Source organism: Acartia tonsa, chromosome 1, assembly GCF_053477335.1.
Source record: "Acartia tonsa isolate MP-2025a chromosome 1, ASM5347733v1, whole genome shotgun sequence".
Lineage (NCBI taxonomy): Eukaryota > Metazoa > Arthropoda > Copepoda > Calanoida > Acartiidae > Acartia > Acartia tonsa.
In genome coordinates, this window is record NC_137260.1 from 23,548,894 (window position 1) to 23,570,759 (window position 21,866).

The window sequence follows — 21,866 nt, forward strand, 5'->3', positions numbered from 1 at the left end:
TCACATTTTAAGTTGTTAAAACTATCTTCATTACCTAAGCTTTTTGATTTTTGAAAAATTATTAATGAAAAATGGAATTAAAAGCATATTATCTTTAATTTTAGATGAAATTTTTATTTTTTAATTCTTTTTTGGGCCGGAAATGACCGGAAACCGGTCAAAAGACCGGATTTTAACCATTTTCTCAACTCTAGGGGTCATATCCAGTGTTGAGGAATTCAGATCAGACCTTCAAGCAAAAATCAATATTGGGGCGTACCCAGGAGGGGGCTTGATTTACAGATACCCCATAAAAACCGGGAAAAAAATGTTTTTTATATAAATCCTGGCCAGTTTAGGCCGGATCCGGCTCAAATTTTGCATGGAGTCATCCTTTGGTATTCCTCACAGTTGATACTTGACACAGCAAGATCCCAGAAAAGTGTGGTATATCTAGGGGGAGGGTACCCAAATTTTCAAAATTGATAAACAATTCCTAAGAGGATAATGCCGTTTCCTTTTATATGCACAGATACCAAAAAATCAACAGAAAAAATACTTATTTGTTTGTTTAAATTTGAAAATTTGTTTCCACTGTGGTCTGCTGTTAGACCATAAATTGATATGTAGCGGGAGTGTAAATATGTTTAAAATGTCAAAAAAGTTTATAGGTATGTGTTTTTATTAATATAAATTATGAAAATTTAATTTTAACAGCATTTTTAATTACATAACCTTTTAAAAAAATGCGATGCATCTCTACAATTCATTAAATCAAAAGAAAAATAGAAATGTTATATATCTTATTCAAATTTGTCAATAATTGACTTTTTGTATGTATTATTTACTGATTTGTGTTTTTTTTCCTTTACAGGACGATTGAGAATGATAACCTTAGTTATTGAAATATATATATGGCCTGTACAAAGATGTTAGTTTGATAAAGCATTCTTGGGTTGAGATGGATCAATAGCTTTTAAAATTAATACTTATTTTTCTTTTCTCTCAGCGATAACAATTAGCCCAAAAAGTAAAATAAAATCACGTATGGTATATTTATCTTTTCTTAGACAAAGATTATTTTAAATGTGCATTTATTTCAAACCAATGAAAATTCAAACTGAAGTACAAAATAGAATGCAGAAATTTTGCCTGTCTATTTTGGCTTTCATTGTAGGTGGATTGAATTTATGTAAAGGTAATTCTTATCTAAGGATTCTTTAAAACTGTGAAAATAGATTTAAATATAATTCAAATAACTTAATAAATTAGATTCAAAGGCCTCATAGATTTAATTAACTTTGGGATAATGGTAAAGGACGATGGAATATTAATTATCCTTGCCAAACCATTTCATTTTTATGTAAAAAGGTATGATAACCAATCTGCCATTGTCCTATTACTCTCAGCTAAAGTTTAACTTCGGCCTATGTTATATATGTTACTAGCGGCTTCGCCCCTAGCCTCTAGGGGCTTTGCCCCAAGAGATGACAACAACAAAAAATTGAAAAAAAAAATAAAAAGAATTAAAGAAATCTTCTACAAAAGAAATTTTCTACAAAAGAAATCTTCTACAAAAGAATTCTTCTACAAAAGAATATTTCTACAAAAGAATTCTTCTACAAAAAAAAAAAAAAAAAAAAAAAATGGGGGGAATTTTTTTTGTTTTTGGGGGGGTTGGGGGTGTCCCACCCCCCAAGAAAATAGCTTAAAACCACCACAGGACCAATAGGTATATACCCTGAAGAGTAGAATCCAATCGGTTCAGCGGTTACCGAGATCTTAAGGGACAGACAGACGGACAGATGGACAGACGGACAGACATCAAGCTACTTTGTATTATAGATAACACATACTTAAGACTTAAAACTTAACGCCCCCCCTTTTTATCTCAGTTCCTATTAGAGCTAGAGGGCTAAAAAAATTTGTGCAAGTCCCCTGTTTGATAATGAATTTCCGACCTTAAGTGATTCAAAGTCAATTTTCGCTTCCTTCACCCCTTTATTTAACAACCTTTGTTTTTAGGTCCTTTTTTACTGAAAAATTTCAAACGGCTGTAATTTTCTTATTTGTGAAGTTAGAAGAACAATGTTTTTACAGAAAATGTTTATCTTTATGTAAATTTTATATTAGAAATATCAAAACATAAATTTCAGCGGCCGCAGCTGTACTTGGCAGCTGCCAGCCGCCGCAGTCGGCGACGGCGGGAAAACGGCGGCGGATCTTTATGAAATTTTAATAGGTTATGTAGACATGTAAGGAAAGCTTAAGTTTAAAATTTGAAGTCTCTAAGTCAAAAATTGCGGTCACAGGAGCCTTTTAAAGATTTCTGGAGACCTGGAGGATCAGGACCTGCAGGATCATACCTGGAACCTGAAATTGACTTTAACACCTGTATTTCATATGAGAATGTACTACTAGAGGATATTTTAGTATTTTAATAAGATAAAATGCTTTGTTTAACCCTTAACGGTCGGGGGGGGGGGGGCGTTGAACGCCCCCCCATCCGGTTTTTTCTATCTCATTTTCTGTGTGTGAAAGATAAAGAGCCCAAACTGCTTGACTTTTTAAGTATAGGTATGACACATAACTGAGAGTTGAAATTTTTTGAATATCTCCATCCTGGCGGGCACAGGATGCCAGCAAACCTGGCAGGGTCATCCAGGTAAAGAGCAAAAATATTTTTTTGACTAAAACAAAGCATTTTATCATACCAAAATACTAAAAAATCCTCTAGTAGTACATCCTTATATGAAATACAGGTGTTCAAGCCACTTTCAGGTTCCAGGTATGATCCTGCAGGTCCTGATCCTCCAGGTCTCCAGAAATCTTTAAAAGGCTCCTGTGGCCGCAATTTTTGACTTAGAGACTTCAAATTTTAAACTTAAGCTTTTCTTACATGTAGATTGAAATTAGTGGTTCCAACGTTTATAAATACAATTTAATCAACCAATCAAAGCCAATGAATAAGAAAACGTTATTGTAAAACTTTGTGTACTATTGTAATAAGCAGTCAATTGTCTCCTCCCTCTCTGGATACATATATACTAAGTAAGAAAGAATAAAATGCGATTGTACTCTAAAATTCACTTTTCTGCCTGTCCGTCATTTTGTCCATGATTTTTTTTGATTTTACAGTATGGCTACGAAACCAATTAATATCCGCTGGATCAGACCCGTCTAATCCATACTTGAAACCATGTATTGTAATGTATTATAGACATTTTTCTACAAATTGTAAAGTAAAAAGTTTTAATATGAACACCAGTTTTGTTAGACTGGACCTTCGCCCCTTCGGGTCTAACAAAACTGGAAAATCAGATGCAATAAACAACTAATCTTGGCTGTTTAGTTTTGACAATGCCAGTTTTCATCAACCAAGTAAGATTAAATAAAAGTAAACAAATTTATAAATCCAACAAATGTTTATAAAACTTTGGGTACTACTGAAATTTGAACCCTCCCTAATTTTGCTAAGAGTGAAGTTAACATATTAAAAAGATATAGTTATAGAAACCTGCAAACCATAAGAGTGATTTTTTTAGACATACATTAGACTTCTACCAACCCTTTTTGTAGAAAACGTCGCTTAAAAGCAATAACATTTTGTATGTATCTTATCAATTTATATTGTTACTAGCGGCTAAGCCCCTAGAGGCCTCTAGGGGCACTTGAGGAGGAGAGAGTCGAATTTAATAATTCAATTTCTTATTTTAGATTTTAAAAGAAAAAGTAAAAAAATTTACGTTTGATGTTTGTTTTTCGTTGAACTCTCTTTCTAAAATTGAGAAATTAAAAAAAAAATTAATTTCTCTAGGGAGGGTGGTGGTACCCTCCCCCAAAATAGTTATAAACCTTCCCGGGACCTATGAGAAGCTACCCTGTTAAGGAGAACCCGATCGGTTCAGCGGTTTGCGAGATCCTTCGGTACAGACAAACACACAAACACACAAACACGCAAACATCCTGTTACTTTATTATAAGGATAACTCTTAATATAAAAAGCTTCGTCAAATGTTTTAAATGAACATTCAGGACTTTCTGATAACGATTACAGGGTGCTACTGTCCTTCTCATTCTGTTTTCTCATGTTATTATAGACAGAATTTATTTAATTTTTCGTCCTTTTTTCCCTCTCTGTAGACAACTTTTATTGTACCCAGGGAGGTAAGGAACATTGGACTGAAATTACCTTCTTAGCTGGTTCAAAACCTCTAGGTACTTTAATTCAAGTTTATCGCCACCAGGGATCTAATGGGTTTAAGACAATAGCCGATAAATGGATGTACATTCCCAAAAATACCCCTACTGTAATTTGCCATCAGTGGTTGAAAAGTTTTGACACTATACTGAATAAACTAACCAATTAAAATTTAGTAAAAGTCCCGAAAGATGTTAAGCAAACAAAAATGAAAACGTTATTGTAAAACTTTGGGAACTAGCAGAGAGAGAGGTGGACAAAGGACTGTTTATTACACTAGTCCCCAAAGTTTTATGATAACGTTTTCTTATTGGCTGGCTTAACAACTTTGGGGACTTTTATTGGATTTTGAATGGTTATGTTATTAAGTACTAGCGGCTTCGCCCCTAGCCTCGAGGAGCTTTGCCCCATGTGGAAATTTTTAAAAAATAAAAAAAATAAAAAAATTCTGGTGCTGCGCCCATAATTTCTGGGCATCACCATAATTTTTTTTTTTGGGGGGGGGATTTTCATTTTTAGGGGGGTTGGGGTTGTCCCAACCCCCAAGAAAATAGCTTAAAACCACAACAGGACCAATAGGTATATACCCTGAAGAGTAGAATCCGATCGGTTCAGTTGTTACCGAGATCTTAAGGGACAGACGAATTGTCGTACAGACAGACAGAAATACATCGTTTTACTTTGTATTATAGATAGTAATGGTTAAACCAACCAATCAAAATTCAGTAAAAGTCCCCAAAGTTGTTAAGCCAACGAATAATAAAATTTATGTTTTGAGATTTCTAATACAAAATTTACTTTAAGATAAACATTTTCTGAAAAAATTGTTCTAGCTTCAAAAATAAGGAAATTATATTCATTTAACATTTTAATTAACCTTAAAAAATAAAGTTGTTAAATGAAAGGGTGAAGTAAAGGAAAAATGACTTTGTCTCACTTAAAGTCGGAAATTTATTATTTAACAGGGAACATGCACAATTTTTTTGCCATCTAACTCTAATAGGAGCTGAGATGATATGTGGAGGGGGGGAGCATTGAACGATTAAGGTCTGGAAATGGGCCTGATTGTTAAGTGTTAGCAACCTTTATTTTTAGGTCCTTTTTTTCTTAAAAACTTTAAACTAATAAAAATATAAAAAAAACTATTTAATATGTACCATTTCTACTATGTCGATTTAAATATATAATATGTTATCTTGAATGTATCATTCCAGTTTTGTCTCTATTGAAAGTAGAATGATACATTACTATTATGTCGATATAAATAAGGAAATCAATGTTTATGAATACGCTGATATGTAAACATGAATGTATGATTTCAGTTTCGCCTCTATTGAAAGTGGAATCTTACATTTCAAAAATCGTATCGGCCTTGAAGATATCTTCACCAAGAGAGGGGAAAGTGGAAGGGTAGATTACAGTTTTACAGGGTCAAAACCATAATCATAGATTATGTTTCTGCTTTTATAAAAATGGATTCAACTCCCTAACTGTTTACAGCTAGAATTTTATATAAAAATAGCAGTTAATTTATATATATCCTCTGTACTTATACAAATAAATTTTTACATAGTTTCCATCAAACAAAATTATGTTTATACAAAAAGTCTAAGAGGAAAAATGCAATGAATTCAACATATGATATTAACGAACTAAAATATTCAAATGGTATTATATCATATTAGGGAAGCTTTATATAGGCCCTAGGATGGTTTTATGCCATTTAATTTTTAGATTTAGGTCCCCAGATGGCTTAGGCTATTCTTCCACCTCTTTCTTACACTAAAAAGTACCTAGATTCTAGGAGCGCAGCCGCTAGTAAACTATAAAAGAAGTTTCATACAAAGTTTGAAATAGTAAAAAATGTTTTTTTTTAAATTTTAAATGAGGTATTTTTACAGCCATATTTTCCTAAATTATTTAATTAAATAAATTGTCAATAAAGGTTTGAATACTATAAACCGATTCTAACATGCCCAACTGTACTTCTGAAACTGTAGTGTACCAAATACCATATTAGAAAATGGTAGACATATGGACACACTTTGTAGTAACAAAAGCTTCGTGTTTAATCTTAATTAACAATAGTAATTGAGATTTTAAAATCATAAAAAGAATTTATTTGACAAAATTTCATCAATCTTTCTCACTGTTTGTAATATATTTTCTCGTATTCATTCGAATCCGGTGGATAGAAACCAGTTCTCATCCATACGAAAAAACTATGTCTTGCATCGTATTATATCCAACTTTCTTCGAATATAAAAATGTACAATCATAAGATTAAAACCAGTTTTTTTAGCCGGTCTTAATCTCATAATTGTACATTCTATATCCGCGGAAAGCCGTTTATAATACGATGCAAGAAATAACTATTATCATTAAAAGAAAGAGGAATATGATTTATAAATAAAAGGTAGACATCGGACAAAGATTTCAGTCTTTACAAAAAATGTAAAAAAAAACCCTCGGTGGAAGCCGTTAGTCATATATACTTCTAACAACGTCTGTCTGTCTGTCTGTATGTATGTATATTTTATTTGTCATTTTACAATTTTTAGGCAAGTTTTGCATTGCTCTAGGAAAATTTCTACGTGTTTGAAGGTGGGGGCAACGACACCATCCCTAAGACAACCCCACCCAACCCCATTGCATCTTTTAAAAAAAACGAGGGGGGGGGGGGCTTGGCTCCGGCACCATATGCTTAGTTTACACGACATTTATCAAAAAGTTTTTAAAATTACTCATAAAAAAGGATCATTTTTAATTAACAATGTTTTTCGTATTCTTTGTCTTATTCTTTATACGCAGGGATCTAAAGGGATAAGATAATGGCCAATAAATTGATGTTACATCTCCAATGTCAATACACAAAATTACCCCTACTATGAATTACAAATAATGGTTGAAACGTTTAGACACTCAACTTACTAAAGCAACCAATTAAAATTCTTTAAGATTCCCCAAAGTTGTTAAGCCAAGGAATAAGAAAACGTTATTATAAAACTTTGGTGACTAATTTAATAAACAGTTCCATATCCCCTCCCTCCCTGCTTTATACGTCCTTGATTTTTTATGAATAACATTTATTTTTGTCATTGCACAAAGATCTATTGATAATATTTTCATACTGTGTTCTGTAATTCATTGCTGTATAATTATGTTTTGGAAATAATTATAATTACATATTTCTTCCCATAGATTAAAAACTAAATTGGCATAACATGATAAATAATTTTATACATAAATATAATGATTTATATGAAAATTTGTTTGTGATGGTGTATTTTGTTTCATTTTTAAATTGGCGACAAATTATAATTTCTAATGTAGCACTTTATGTAAAACTAGCGGCTACGCCCCTTACGTGGTTTGAACTTGAAATCGACCTCTCCATTTTTTAAGCAAAAATAATTTAGGAGGGAGGCATTTGTTTCTAGGGGCTATTTCACTTGGGAGGATGGTTTAGCGGTTAGCGAGATCCTTTGGTACAGACTCTCACACACACAATTCCTGTTATTTTTTTATAAGGACTAGTGGCTACGTATTAGTCTCTAAGGGATTTGCCCAAAGAGGTGTTTGGCCCACATTAATTTTTCTTTAAATAATGTTGGGAAGAGTATTATTATTTATATTGGGTTGGTGTCGCCTCTCCCTTAAAAACTTGCCTGAAAATTACAAAAACACATATTAGTAATACATCCTATTATATAAAGTAATAAGATTTTTCTCTGTAACGAAGAATCTCACTAACCGCTGAACCGATTTTGTTCTCCTTTTCAAGGAATCTTCAAATATGTCCTAGGATGGTTTTAGGCTATTTTATTTCCGGATTTATGTCTTGGGTTGGTTTTATGCCATTTGCCATTTCCTAGCTCTTAAAATACAGAGCCCCTAGATGCTAGGGACGCAGCCGCTAGTATGTAAATACAGAAATTTTGTGTTATAGGAATGGGACTTGTATCCTCGCCCAAAGTGGCCAGTAGCTTTGCTGTGGAGTGAGAAAGGGAGAGAAGGAGGGGGAATAAACAAAAAAAATATTTTTTAATGTTTAAAAATAACCTTGCCCTTTTAGCTTTTTAAATGCAAATTTTAATTTTAGTGTAATAAAATATTTAAATCTCTCTCTCTGGTCCTTTGTGACACGTCAATCCCTATTTTTAGATTGCATATTTTTTACCTTTTAAATAGACACTCTAATACCTTGGTTTTTTTTATATTTTGATAATATTTTTTTACATTATGCATATATCCTCATGAAAAAGTAACAGGATTTCTCTGTGTATGTCTGTTTGTACCGAAGGATCTTCGCTAACCGCTAAACCGATATGGTTCCCCTGTACTATTTTGTCCGGGGAAGGTTTATAACTATTTTGGGGGAGGGTACCACCACCCTCCAAACAAATATCCCCCCAAAATTTAAAGTTATAAGTAAAAATCACGATATTGACTATCCCCTACTTACAGTGCTTCTAGATTCCTCTACAAAGAAATGAGAATGATTTTTTAATCTTGAGGAGATTCCTTTTAAGTTAAGGCATTCTTAAAACGAATTAAAATTTTTTGTGCATAATATTTCTGCTTTATTTGCGAGGCTATGCAAAACTTATAAAAGGTATTTTTTCCAGGAAGAAAGAATTATGTAAATTGAATAAGAAATTACCCAAAAATTCATAAACAAATGTTTAACCCTAACTTCAAAATTTCTTTTTATCATGAGCAGGAAGGAAGTATAATGCGTAATTTTTTCACTATTTTACTTTTGGGTCAACAACCTATAATTTATATTTTATTATCTGTAGACAACTGTCTATAACAAGTGTTTAAGTATATCTAAGAAAGGAATCGAAATCTTAGCAAAACTGGAAATTTTCAATATTAGGGAAACAGCCGTTTTATCCATATAGTCACTATAGAAAAATTTGAGAGAAATAATATATATTACCAATTTCTTGATTTTTTGTTTTATATTGAAAAAAAAATGTTTTGCATTTTATTAACCTTTACACAAACAATCAATGACAATCCTACCCAAGACCACCAGCGGTATGGATATAGATTATACGTAGATATAATAGGAGGGGGAAAAATGTCGTCAATTAAGGTTGCTAACATGGAACTCATTTAATAGTCAGTTCGTGCATCCAGTAGGAGGGGAGAGGATTGGATAAAAGGGGTGGATGAGAGCATAATTATTAGCCCGCTGAGAGTTTCACTTTATTAGAGAACATCCAAGTAATGGGGATGGGAGGGTTGATTACAAAATTATCTCGAAATCTGTTTTTTTGGCCCTTGACTGACAAACAACCGTCCATCCATTTTCGTACTTTATTATATATCCGGCATAAAGATAAAAATATGAAATAAAGGCACCTAACAATGCTGGGTACTGTTTGGTATATTCTTTTAATTCAATTATATATGCTCATTAAAATGAAAAGGGCACGTTTTTAGGCGTTCAATCATTGATGCATATTCTTTTAAAGAATTGAATTGATGCATCTGCAAATATTACATGAGTATAATTTGACTTTTTTATATATAAGCAAAGCAAGCATAATGTAGAAGGGTTTTTTGTTTGTCCACTAAGATATCGCTAACAACTGAAGCGTTCGAGATTTCTATTCATGGGAAGCTTCATATAAATCATTGGAATGGTTTTAAGCTATAATAACGCAAATAGCTATTTCTATAATGACATTATAACTATAATTTCTATGTTGATATAAAAACATCGCTAAATTTGATATGGATAGTAGAACGAGAATTCAATTAATATCATTAATAAATTGATTTTGAAATTATATAAAGATGTATTCTTTTTTTATGTAATTGAAAACTCTTATTTATGCTAATCTTAATTTTTGCAAACTATGACAAACTCCAAGTTTTTTTGCGCATTTTTATATCCCATACGGAGTTTTAATTGAACTTTTTATGGATTGTTGAAAATGCATCCATAGATAGAAGTTTGATTACAAAAGTAACAGGAATTCTTTTTTAATTGGAGGGTGAAAGGGATAGATAAAATAATGAATAATATTGTAGTTTTTAAGTAAATTTAGTGTCTTTAATTTTCAACATATGTTATACTATATATTAAAATTATTCCAAGCTATCAATTTATGATGCAGCAGATGATCAATACATTTTGTCTAATGATCAGAAATAATCAAATCATTTATTAAGCTCTTTTTAGGGTTCTAGGACAAACGCAGGAGTCCCATACGCAGGAGTGGACAAACGCAGGAGTGTTAAAATATTAATTTAATTAAGTATTTCTATACAGATTAGGTTAGGTTAAGATATGAAAGTACAAATAAGCCCCCGCAGGGGTTAGGCATTAAAAAAAATGAGGTCTACAATAGGTTAGGTTAGGTTAAGTGTCCACTCCTGCGTTTGTCCACTCCTGCGTTTGTCATAGGAACCTTTTTAGTTTATATTATTCTTTTATTAATAGGAAAATTAAAAATAGAAGTGTGTGTTTCAAATTTATAATTCTAACATGTGAAACACATAGCTATTAAAAATTAGTAATTAGTTCAACCCATAAGGGATTGCCACACTATATTCATTCAATCTCAAATTTCTAAGCAGGAACCTAAACCACTTGTAAATATCACAAATGGTAGAGGCTAACCTAACCTAAATATAATTACCACAAATCATAAGTTAATCAAACCCATCTTATAAAAATGATAAGGATCAATTACGTGTGGGTTTAATTCTATTGACACCTGAATTTTAAATGAATGGCAACTTATATAAGTTGAAATTTTTTATCAACAATCTTCTGCGAAACTCAATATTTTATGGAATTTGAAATGACAAGCCTAAACGTCACCATTTTTTTATTTTATGATTTCTAGTTATTTGATAAATTTTTATACAATTTTATTTGATTACTCAAACTTCTCATTTTTTTAGAAGATTATGAACACAGTAATAGTGTCTGACTGATTATGACGTAACAAAAAAAATTAGCCAATGAGAGGCCGTTATTGACAAATGGTAAAATTTATAGTGGCCTCTCATTGGCTAAATTTTTTGTTACGTCATAATGAGTCAGACACTATTACTGTGTTCATATGTTTATTTAAAAATACTGCAGGGTAATAAAAAATAAGGAATTTATTTATTAGTCTATTAGAGAAAAAAATAGCTATATAACACTTAATTACCAAAAGCCTACATTTTAAAAATAATTTTTAGTAAAATATATTAGTAAATATAAAATACTGTAGCACAGTAATTTAAAAGCAGATAGACCTATTCAGTTTTCATTGCAGCGATATACATTTTTTGGTCGCATTGAATGAAGTTTAGTTCTTAAAATTCAGCCGTTCAAAAAGAACTAAATTAAATATTTGCTTGCAATTTTGTATCAAAGTACTGTACTTAATTAATGATTTTTTGTTCAGGAATAATCCATGCAGACAGATTTGGTAAATCTTATCATTTTTCCTGGTTGGAGACAGGTGACCACACAAAGTGGGACTGGGAAGGTGCCAGAAATTACTGCAGGTCATAATTCCTTAGTTTCAAACTGTACATTTATCTCTTGAAAAGTAAAGCTTTTCTATAATTAGGGTTCACTTATTGTCTGTACGTCTGTATACGGAAAGCTCTTGTTGTTAATTTAGACATTCTAGAATTGTCCTCAAATTTCAAACTCTATAATAGTTCCAAGAAAGTCCAGTTAAAACATGATGACTTTTTTACAATAATTTTTTGTATGACATAATAATCCTATTTATGTGATTTTTGGAATGATAATTCATAGTGCAATAAGGTACAAATTTTTGACCGAAACATCTATATAATTAAGTCCTAAAATATAAGTATTTCCTTAAACAGTATCCTATCTATGCAATTTCATTAACAAATTTCTTTAGACTTATAAATCAATATTCTGCTTCTTAAGTTCTGACATTCTACATACAAAGATTTTAAAGCTTTGCTTTTATTGATGATGTCATCTTTGCTTATTTCTATGTTTTGTTTGTTGTCATTGTAACCCTTTAAATTTTGAATGCCATTATTCTAATTAAATTAATAATTTGACATAAACTGACAGAGATATGACACGGGTTGACATGCTATGATGGTATTTAAGACATTATAAATGATAATTATCTTGTTAATGTGCTTGAACAACTCATTTTGACATAAAGTTCACACAAACATAATTATATAATATATTTATTGAGACAGGGGTAGGTTTTCTGAAAATAAATCACAGCAGATATTGCATTAAAAGAGTATACCTATGTCAACATAAGTATATATTTCCAAAAGTATAACACTAATAAATTTGATGGGCGAACTTAAATAACTCTTGATTTGTAAGATCTCGTAAACGGCTGGAAATAAAACTCCACAAGGTTTAGAAGTATTTATCCTGGACTGGTTTGAAGCTATGTTTTTGGGAAAGCTATGTTAAGAAAACCTCTAAGAGATACACTCCCCGATTCGTTTTTTCTTATTTATTTTGTCAGAAAACTTGTATCCACAAGTATAATGAAATATATTTCTTGATTTTATTACAATTGTTGTGTCAAAATGTGCTAGACATACATTTCATTTTGTTCTTGGGATGGTTAGAAATTTAGGAACGAGACTACTTGATAACAATTGTTTCTGTATGTTAGGTTATCAATTTTGAAACTTTCTCAATAAAGTTACATTAAAAGGTGTTAGGAAATTGAGAGGGTGGTGGTACCTTTCTCCATAATATTTAAGAAGCTATGAAAAGCTATACTGTAATAGGCGAACCATAAAGGTTCAGCGGTTAGCGAGATCCTTAGGTACAAACAGAAAGACAAACACCCTGTTACTTTGACTATTCGCTGTATGCCTCCTTGACTTAAAAACTATTCATCCGTGTACTTAATTACTAATTTTAATGTTGAGAACTTTATTACAATAAATTAAATTAGGATTTACACGATTTTTTGATTTTGAATTTTTTTTCATTATAAATTAAACTTAGAATTTGTTTCACATAGACGTGGCTACTAATAAAAACCTAATTCTACCACGTAATTAGATAATTATTAGATAAATTAGGTTTCAATTTTATATAGTTTTATTTCTATCATTGCCTTTTTTCTGTTTTGTTCATCTTTTAATTTCAAAAGCTTTATTTGTAACCCTGAGAAGTTTTTTTTCTATCTCGTGGCAATCATGTAAAGTTATCAGACCATATAATACTTACATGCAAAATAAAACATTCTACTTATCATGTATGTGTACCAGGAAGGGAGGGAGAGGACATTGAACTGTAAATTTTACTTGTTTCTAAAGTCTTTTTTGTTGGCTTTAAAAGTTTTCGAATCTGAATAAAAATCTTCAATGTAAATAAGAACCATATTGGTTCAGCGGTCTCTAAGCTCTTATTTTGTTACTTTTATTTAAAGCTTTATTCTTATAGGGGATATAAAAGATTAAAACTTTTCAACAATTTAATATCAACTACTTTTGAGATATTTTTAACAGATATACTTTAACAGTATAGTTTAACCAAAGACAAATTAATTACCAGTTATTTTATTTCTTTATTTCAGTATGAACATTTCAACATTGATATTTTCAATCTAATCCAATATCCCAATTTCTGCTACATGAATATTGAATTCAAATATGTCAGACAAAAAGGGTCAGAAAATCAGAAATGCATGAAAAATAATAAAAATTTTGATAGACAATCAACGTTCTTGTCAAATCTTTTAGACAGGAATTAGAACAGAGACAAATATTCTATAAAAAAAACAAGAATAGTTATTTCTCGTATCGTATTATAAACGGCTTTCCGCGGATATAGAATGTACAATTATAAGATTAAAACTAGTTTTTTTAGCCCCTTGGTGCCGAAGGCACCGGCTAAAAAAACTGGTTTTAATCTTATGATTGTACATTTCTATATTCGTAGAAAACTGGATATAATACGATGCTAGACATAGTTTTTTCGTATGGATGAGAACCGGTTCCTATCCACCGGATTCGAATGAATACGAGAAAAACAGATCCTTTATACTAAACTAGTGATTACGCCACTGGAGACTTCTAGGGGCACTTTGGCCAATGCCTTCGGCAATATATTATTGTACATTTTTATATTCGTAGAAAACTGGAAACAATACGATATAGTACATGATTTTTCAGTATGGCTTAGAAACTGTTCTAATCCAGCGGATATTAATCGGTTTGGAAGCCATACTGGAAAATCTATATACATCTAAAAGAAACAGAGATGAATTGAAGCAAGTAAACTTGCAACATACGACAAGTAAAGTAGCACTGATATATTCTTGCCTTTAAATATTACTTACTTTTGTCCTGTTCTATCACTTACATATTTATTAGGACTATAATTCTTTTCCCTAATTTTATTCTGTTAAAATCTGAACCATGAATAATTAACTTAATAAAAAGTTTAATAATGGTTATTATAACTATTATAATGGCACAAATAATAACACAAAAATAATCTTTTTATTATTTTGCAATTTATGCGATGATTTTGAATAATAAATAATGAATTAGATTAAGGAAATAGTTGAATTATCACTTATTTTAATCGTTGCTTTTCAAAGTAAACATGTATATTGTCTATTTACGTAGACAATTGTCTGTAACATCATATAAGAAATATAAATAATAGAATAATAACTAAAAAAACTACAAAGCAAATAGTTTGATGTATAAGTTTACTTTAAGATTAAGAAAAAAGTTATAATAAAATATTTCTTTGTCAGAAATTAGATTGAGACACGTCGAAATAGTTAATGTTAACAGTTAAACTAAAATCTTAAGGTAAAATGTTCCTGGAAACGAACTTTTCCAGGTTTCAAGGATCGTTTAAAGGCTGCTAGATCTAGGAATAAACTTATTCTTCTAAATTCTAAATGCAGAGTGGTTCCTGGCTACCACCAAGCTGCAAATATTCCTTGTTTCCACCCGTAAATAAAGATTGCAGTAACTAGGAGTCTTTTCAATTAATTTAGTTATAAATATATTATTTTTTTATTTTAGACGGTTTTGTATGGACGCCGTGAGTATTGAGACAAAGGCTGAGTCAGAATGGATAAACACTGTTATCAGAACTAATAACCTAGACTATATCTGGACAGGTAAAAAATTTAATCATAGGATTGATATATTCTTTATATTTTGCCAGCGGATATGCCCCTAGAGGCCTCAATGGACCATTAAGGGAAGAGGAACGCTGTTAAAGAGAACCGACACTTTCTTATAGTTAAAAAAAAACACAAAACCTTTTGGAAGAGCATTTTTTGAAGCACCTAAAAGGGTTCTAATTTAAAGCTTATTCGCGGCTGACGCGCGGCTGTTGAGCCCTGGTAATTACATATATATTTCAGGTGGCCGTAAGTGCAACTTTGAGGGGTGTGACCGTCCCGACCTTCAGCCAGCTATCATCAACGGTTGGTACTGGGCCCCACTTGGCAAGAAGATCCCCGCCCCTAGGCATGGAATTTAAAATAAACTTTAGAAAATATGGAGATAGAGTTATAGAAGTCTTGCATTTCACATTACGAAATTAATATTTTTGTAATATTTCCTTTTCCTTTTCAACAAAATTTCTCGTTTCACTCAATAAAAGTTTGGAGTTTTACAAAATGACCAATCCAATACTGATTATAGGAAAATAATGTATAAAATATAAAGGTTTTCAAATGTTTATATAATACTAGAGACCTCTAGGGGCCCCCGAGTTGGGGGGGGGGGGAAAGAATGGAGAAGTCAACATCTTAACGTTGTAGTTTTAAACTACAACTTTGTACGAAGGGAGGTCCAGTAAGTCATGCAGTAAAAATTTTTTAGTAATTCTTTTCTTGTGGCGATTTCTATTGGTAGGTTGGTGGTACCTTCCTCTAACCCATTAGTGCAGAACCGGGTTTTAAAACCCGGTGCCAGAAAATGTAAAAAAAAAACGGTTTCCGGCTTCATAATTGCATCATTCTCAGTATGAAAATCCCCTCTACTACCCTGGCTTTCATTTCCCCCTGGAGCAGGCAGTTTTGCTTACTTCCGTTTGCCGGTATAGATCAACAAAGTTTGAAAATCATGACAATTCAAAATACCCCATCTAACTTTTTTGTTTTTATAGTAAAGTCGCTGATTTTTTTTTGTTAAATCTAAAGTTTATTGACAAGTACATCTATTTGTGAATTCGTTTTATTTAAATTATTATTTTTTATATGATTTTTTTATCGTTTTTTTACGCCCTATATAGGCCCGGTTCGGCATTTCCATTTTGAGTCTGAAATTTTTATTACCCGGTTTCACTAATAGATCTTTTTTGACAACAACAACAAAACAGGTTTTTTTTACCCGAAATCGCCGGCTAAACACGAAATTTGAAATAAATCGCTTCGTATTATACTTGTAGCTCTTTAGATTACATGAGGTTGTGTAGTTTTCAATTACGGATCGTATCAAAGTTCTAAAAAGTGTTCATCTCACTTTTGGCGTTCAAAAATTACATTTTTCGATTTTTGGTCAAAATAACCGGGTTTATACAGGTCAACCGGGTTTTAAAACTGGGGGAAAGCACCAAAAACGGGTGTTAATGCCTGGTTGGTATTTATGGCCAAGCCGAACCGGGTTTTTTTGCAACTTTCCTGTGCACGCCACTAGAGCAAAACAAAAAAATACGGATTCCGTTTTGACCATTATAAAGCTTCCCTGAAACTTACAGCTCGATCGGCCCATAAAAGTGGCGCTCGGCACTAATGGGCTAAAATACTTATAAACTTTTCCAGGGCCTATGATTAGCTACACTGAAAAGGAGAACCATATCGGTTCAACGGTTAACGAGATCCTTCGGCAAAGATAGACTGACAGAGAGACACACATATACACGGAGATCCTGTTACTTTATTAAAATGATTCCATGACAGGAGATGCAACTACTGTTTCTGGTCCAACACTGGTGGCCTCAAGGAGAGACAGCCAGATAACAGGTACAAAAATTAACAGGTGGTTTACCTCACCTTGCATATGGACCACAGTTTTTGAAAAGAAAAGAAAAATATTTTTGTTGTTTATTTTAGGGTAGGTTAAGTTATGTAAAGGTTAAAGGAGCACATAAGGAAAAAGGATAAGAGGATGAATACTCACCCCTTTTTCATGGTAAAATACTACTTCCCCATCCCTAAATTTAGAAGCAGACGAAAATCAAAAACCGCCCAGGGCTTTTTGTAAGTCAATCATAAATAATAATGTGAATAAAAAGAAAAGCGATATTTAGCAAACAGCCGTGGGCGGTCAGAATCAGCTGAATGTTCATTATGAAAAAAATTTCCCCCTTTTTAGAAATAGAAGGATTCATCTTTCATAAACAAATTTTTTTAAATAAAAATAAAATTCTATGTAATTTTTAATTAAAACATTAAAACGAAAATATCGAATATAATATTCTTGCCCTAAATATGGAAATAGTAAAAAGTAAAAAAATATTTTTTTTAATAATTTTTAATCCTCCCATTTGAAAAGTAGTGGAATAGCAATAAATTTTAGCGCGGCAACAGCGCTGAGTAGGCCTCTAGGCCCACTGCCTATTTTCGTCTTCTAGTTGCTTCGATTCCTCTCTTTTATTTTTTTCTCTATGAAGGAGCATTTCATGAATTGTACCATAAGTGGATTTGGGGTTTGAGCCACCCACAGGGACTAAAAATAATTTTTTTTCTTCTAAAGCTAAAAATAAAGAGAGGGGGTGTGGGCGGGTGGTCGCTATGAATATGAAAGCAACAATTAACATAAGGTCTTTTTAAAAAATAGGTAATGATCCGCTTGTTGTTATCTCAAAAGTATTTATCACAAATTTATTTTTGTTCTACTTTGAAGTAGAAATTAACACAAAAGCCATTGCAACTTGCAAGAAAGAGAGAGTCTTATGTTGAAGACAGACAGACACTCAAATATTAATTTTATAGTCCAGCAGCTACGCCAAGGGAGGCCCTTAGGAGCACGTGAGGATGGGGAAATTCGACCCTCTTTCTTTTAGTTTTTAAAAGGATAAATAAGAAAAGGGGGAAGGGGTTTCTTTTGGGAGGATGGAGGTATCCTTCTTATAGTTGGAATCTTCCCAGGAGCTATGAGAAACTACATTGTAAAATAGAACCATATCGGTTAAGCGATTAGCGAGATCCTTCGGTACAAACAGACAGAAAGATATTTTATTACTTTTATATAAGGATTATTACTAATGGTAATATTATATTTGTATAGAGAGAAGAAACAGAGAGGAAATGATGAGGGTTGTATTGGTATCCTGAATTATTCTATTAATAATATTAATATTTGTATAGAGAGAAGAAACAGAGAGGAAATGATGAGGGTTGTATTGGTATCCTGAATTATTCTATTAATAATATTAATATTTGTATAGAGAGAAGAAACAGAGAGGAAATGATGAGGGTTGTATTGGTATCCTGAATAATTCTATTAATAATATTAATATTTGTATAGAGAGAAGAAACAGAGAAGAAATGATGAGGGTTGTATTGGTATCCTGAATTATTCTATTAATAATATTAATATTTGTATAGAGAGAAGAAACAGAGAGGAAATGATGAGGGTTGTATTGGTATCCTGAATTATTCTATTAATAATATTAATATTTGTGTAGAGAGAAGAAACAGAGAGGAAATGATGAGGGTTGTATTGGTATCCTGAATTATTCTATTAATAATATTAATATTTGTATAGAGAGAAGAAACAGAGAGGAAATGATGAGGGTTGTATTGGTATCCTGAATAATTCTATTAATAATATTAATATTTGTATAGAGAGAAGAAACAGAGAAGAAATGATGAGGGTTGTATTGGTATCCTGAATTATTCTATTAATAATATTAATATTTGTATAGAGAGAAGAAACAGAGAGGAAATGATGAGGGTTGTATTGGTATCCTGAATTATTCTATTAATAATATTAATATTTGTGTAGAGAGAAGAAACAGAGAGGAAATGATGAGGGTTGTATTGGTATCCTGAATTATTCTATTAATAATATTAATATTATATAGAGAGAAGAAACAAGGAGGAAATGATGAGGGTTGTATTGGTATCCTGAATGATTTCTACTCTGATGGTATCAAGTGGCATGATGTAGAATGCAGGCATGGTTTTGTAAACTATATATTTCAACAGACTTAATTTTCTTTTTTTCTGTCGTTGGAAGTTGGACGTTGGGAAGATTTAAAAATCTTTCTCTCAAAAGAATTAAGTTTTAAAACAAGATTTATTGATATTGATATATCCCTACCAAACTATTTTTCATTTAAATTAACCTCCACCTAATTTTCTTTGCCAGGGATCAAAAGGGATACAAAGCCCGATAAATTTATGTACATCCCCAATGATGACACACAAAATTACCCCTTCTATAGATTAAAACTAGTGGTTGAAACGTTTGAACAATCAACTTAATAAAACAACCAATGAAAACTCAGTAAAAGTCCTTAAAGTTGTTAAGACAACAAATAAGAAACCGTTAATATTAAACTTTAGGGACTAGTGTAATAAACAGCCCAATGTCCCCTCCCTCCCTGCTGTTTTACAAATTTAGAAAATACATTGACAAAATTGACAATTTTCACTAAAAATATTACACAACCTTTCATTATTTTAAAAAATTATTTGTAAAGAAGGTGTATCAACTTTTTTTTTATAGCTAGCCGGTTCTTTTAGTAAGTAGTAGATGTAAAATTTTTCATAGAATTCAGATATGCAATCGGTTTTTTTTGTAGACCTCTTATTTTTTAAGTAATTTAAGTTTAAAAAAAAAAAAATTAAGTCGATTTTAAGGTACTAAAATGCAACAAAAAAAAGAAAGAAAATGGCCATTATGAACAAAAATAGTAAGATCTTTAATTTGACACCTTACTTTTTCAATTCTGTCAGGTAATTATTGAAAAAATCGATTTTTTAAAACCCACGAGAATAAAAACTTTGAACTCAATTTTATCATTTCACAAGTAAAAAAATATGGGTTCATATATACCTTTAGAATCAGAAAAATATTACGAATCCATTGTAAGCAAAATTGAAAAAAAAGTTTACAATATAGTATATAAACTACAATAAAAGGAATTATATGAAAATATCATATTATATTGTACAGGCAACGTCTTAATTCTTGAATTGAGTATAAAAATGGGAAGGGGGTATAGAGGGGGTAAAGAGGGGGTAAAAAAGGGAAGACGATAGTGTTGCCTGAACAAAAAATACAATTGGCCATTTGTTTAATTTTAATTTTTTTACTTTTTTTCAATTTTGCTTACAATGGATTCGTAATATTTTTCTGATTCTAAAGGTATATATGAACCCATGTTTTTTATGTCTGTTTGAGAAAATATTTAGGTCTAAAGTTTTTATTAAACCGAGGTTAAAAAAATAGATTTTTTCAATAATTACTCAACAGAATTTTAAAAGTAAGGTGTCAAATTAAAGATCTTACTATTTTTGTTCTTACTGGCCATTTTCTTCTTTTATTTTGTTGCGTTTTAGTACCTTAAAACCGACTTAATTATTTTTTAAAAACTTAAATTACTTAAAAAATAAGAGGTCTACAAAAAAAACCCGATTGCATATCTGAATTCTATGAAAAATTTTACATCTACTACTTACTAAAAGAACCGGCTAGCTATAAAAAAAAAAGTTGATACACCTTCTTTGCTAAATAACTTACAATGCCATGATTCTAGACACAAGAAGCCAGTTATCTGCCAAGACAGTGATGAACTCCTAGACTTTATCTTTGGTCCTGAAGAAAAATAAATCATTTGTGCAAAAATAATTGTATGTGCGTCAATGTGTCGTGTGTCCGTCCGTGTGAATGGGTTTTGTCATTTTAATTTTGTGTCAAAAAATGAAATCAGTAAAGTTTTGTATGTTTAAACACTGCTTTATTTTTATTCAAATTGAATAATCGCACTGTCATTTAATAAAAATCTATTAATTCTAAGGGTATTAAAAGATCTCCAAAAGGGCATTTTATCAATTTTCTAAAGATATTATTTATTTTGGCTTTATAATCTTTTTCATGTTAAAAAAGTATGTATTCTATCATACTTATACATGAAAGTTATAATTATATATGTATTATCATAGATCTTTTTGATTTGTGTAATTTATATATTATTTTATCAAAATTATTTTATTTAAATAAATATAAGAATCTATGTTTGTTTTGTTCCTCTGAAGTTTTTTTTATAACTTTTTTTACACTTCGATACAATTAAAGCTTTAATTAGATTAAAACAGAGTAACCTGACTTAATGAACAGTTTTTACTGGTCATATTTATCAGCTAACCTAAATGACGTACAAATTTGAAATTCTGCTTTCCATTTTTTTTAAATTCGACATTAAACGTTAAAAATGGATGTAAAATATACGTGGATATTATGACAAGGGGTAAATTGTCGTCAATTAATGTTTCCTTATATGGACATCATTTATTGGTCCGTTAGTTTATCCAGTAAGGGGGGAGGGGATAGATGGAGGGGACCGTTATATTAGCCAGCTACAAGTTTCACTTTATCAAAGTACATGGTAATGTGGTGTATGATCCTATTTTAAATCCATTACGTAAAATTGTTTGCCAGCACATTACTCCAATTTCCAATAGTCTAGGAAACCCAAGTATTATTTTCATAT

The 21,866-nt window shown here is 31.2% G+C and overlaps 1 protein-coding gene across 2 annotated transcripts in view; it reads left to right on the top strand.

The window, feature by feature from the left end:
* LOC145315362 (L-selectin-like) overlaps positions 1 to 21,389 on the top strand; it is a 40,776-nt gene extending 19,387 nt beyond the window's left edge. The window contains exons 3-8 of one of the 2 annotated variants that reach the window (XM_080155352.1): positions 11,602 to 11,704; positions 15,215 to 15,312; positions 15,562 to 15,667; positions 17,104 to 17,166; positions 19,233 to 19,325; positions 20,913 to 21,389. In XM_080155352.1, the coding sequence (XP_080011478.1) occupies positions 11,602 to 11,704; positions 15,215 to 15,312; positions 15,562 to 15,667; positions 17,104 to 17,166; positions 19,233 to 19,325; positions 20,913 to 20,985 (536 nt within the window). In that variant the 3' untranslated portion in view covers positions 20,986 to 21,389. Of the gene's footprint in view, positions 1 to 11,601; positions 11,705 to 15,214; positions 15,313 to 15,561; positions 15,668 to 17,103; positions 17,167 to 18,433; positions 18,576 to 19,232; positions 19,326 to 20,912 lie in introns of those variants that run through there. The other variant, XM_080155358.1, reaches the window with a different exon arrangement.
* The last annotated feature ends 477 nt before the right edge of the window (positions 21,390 to 21,866 follow it).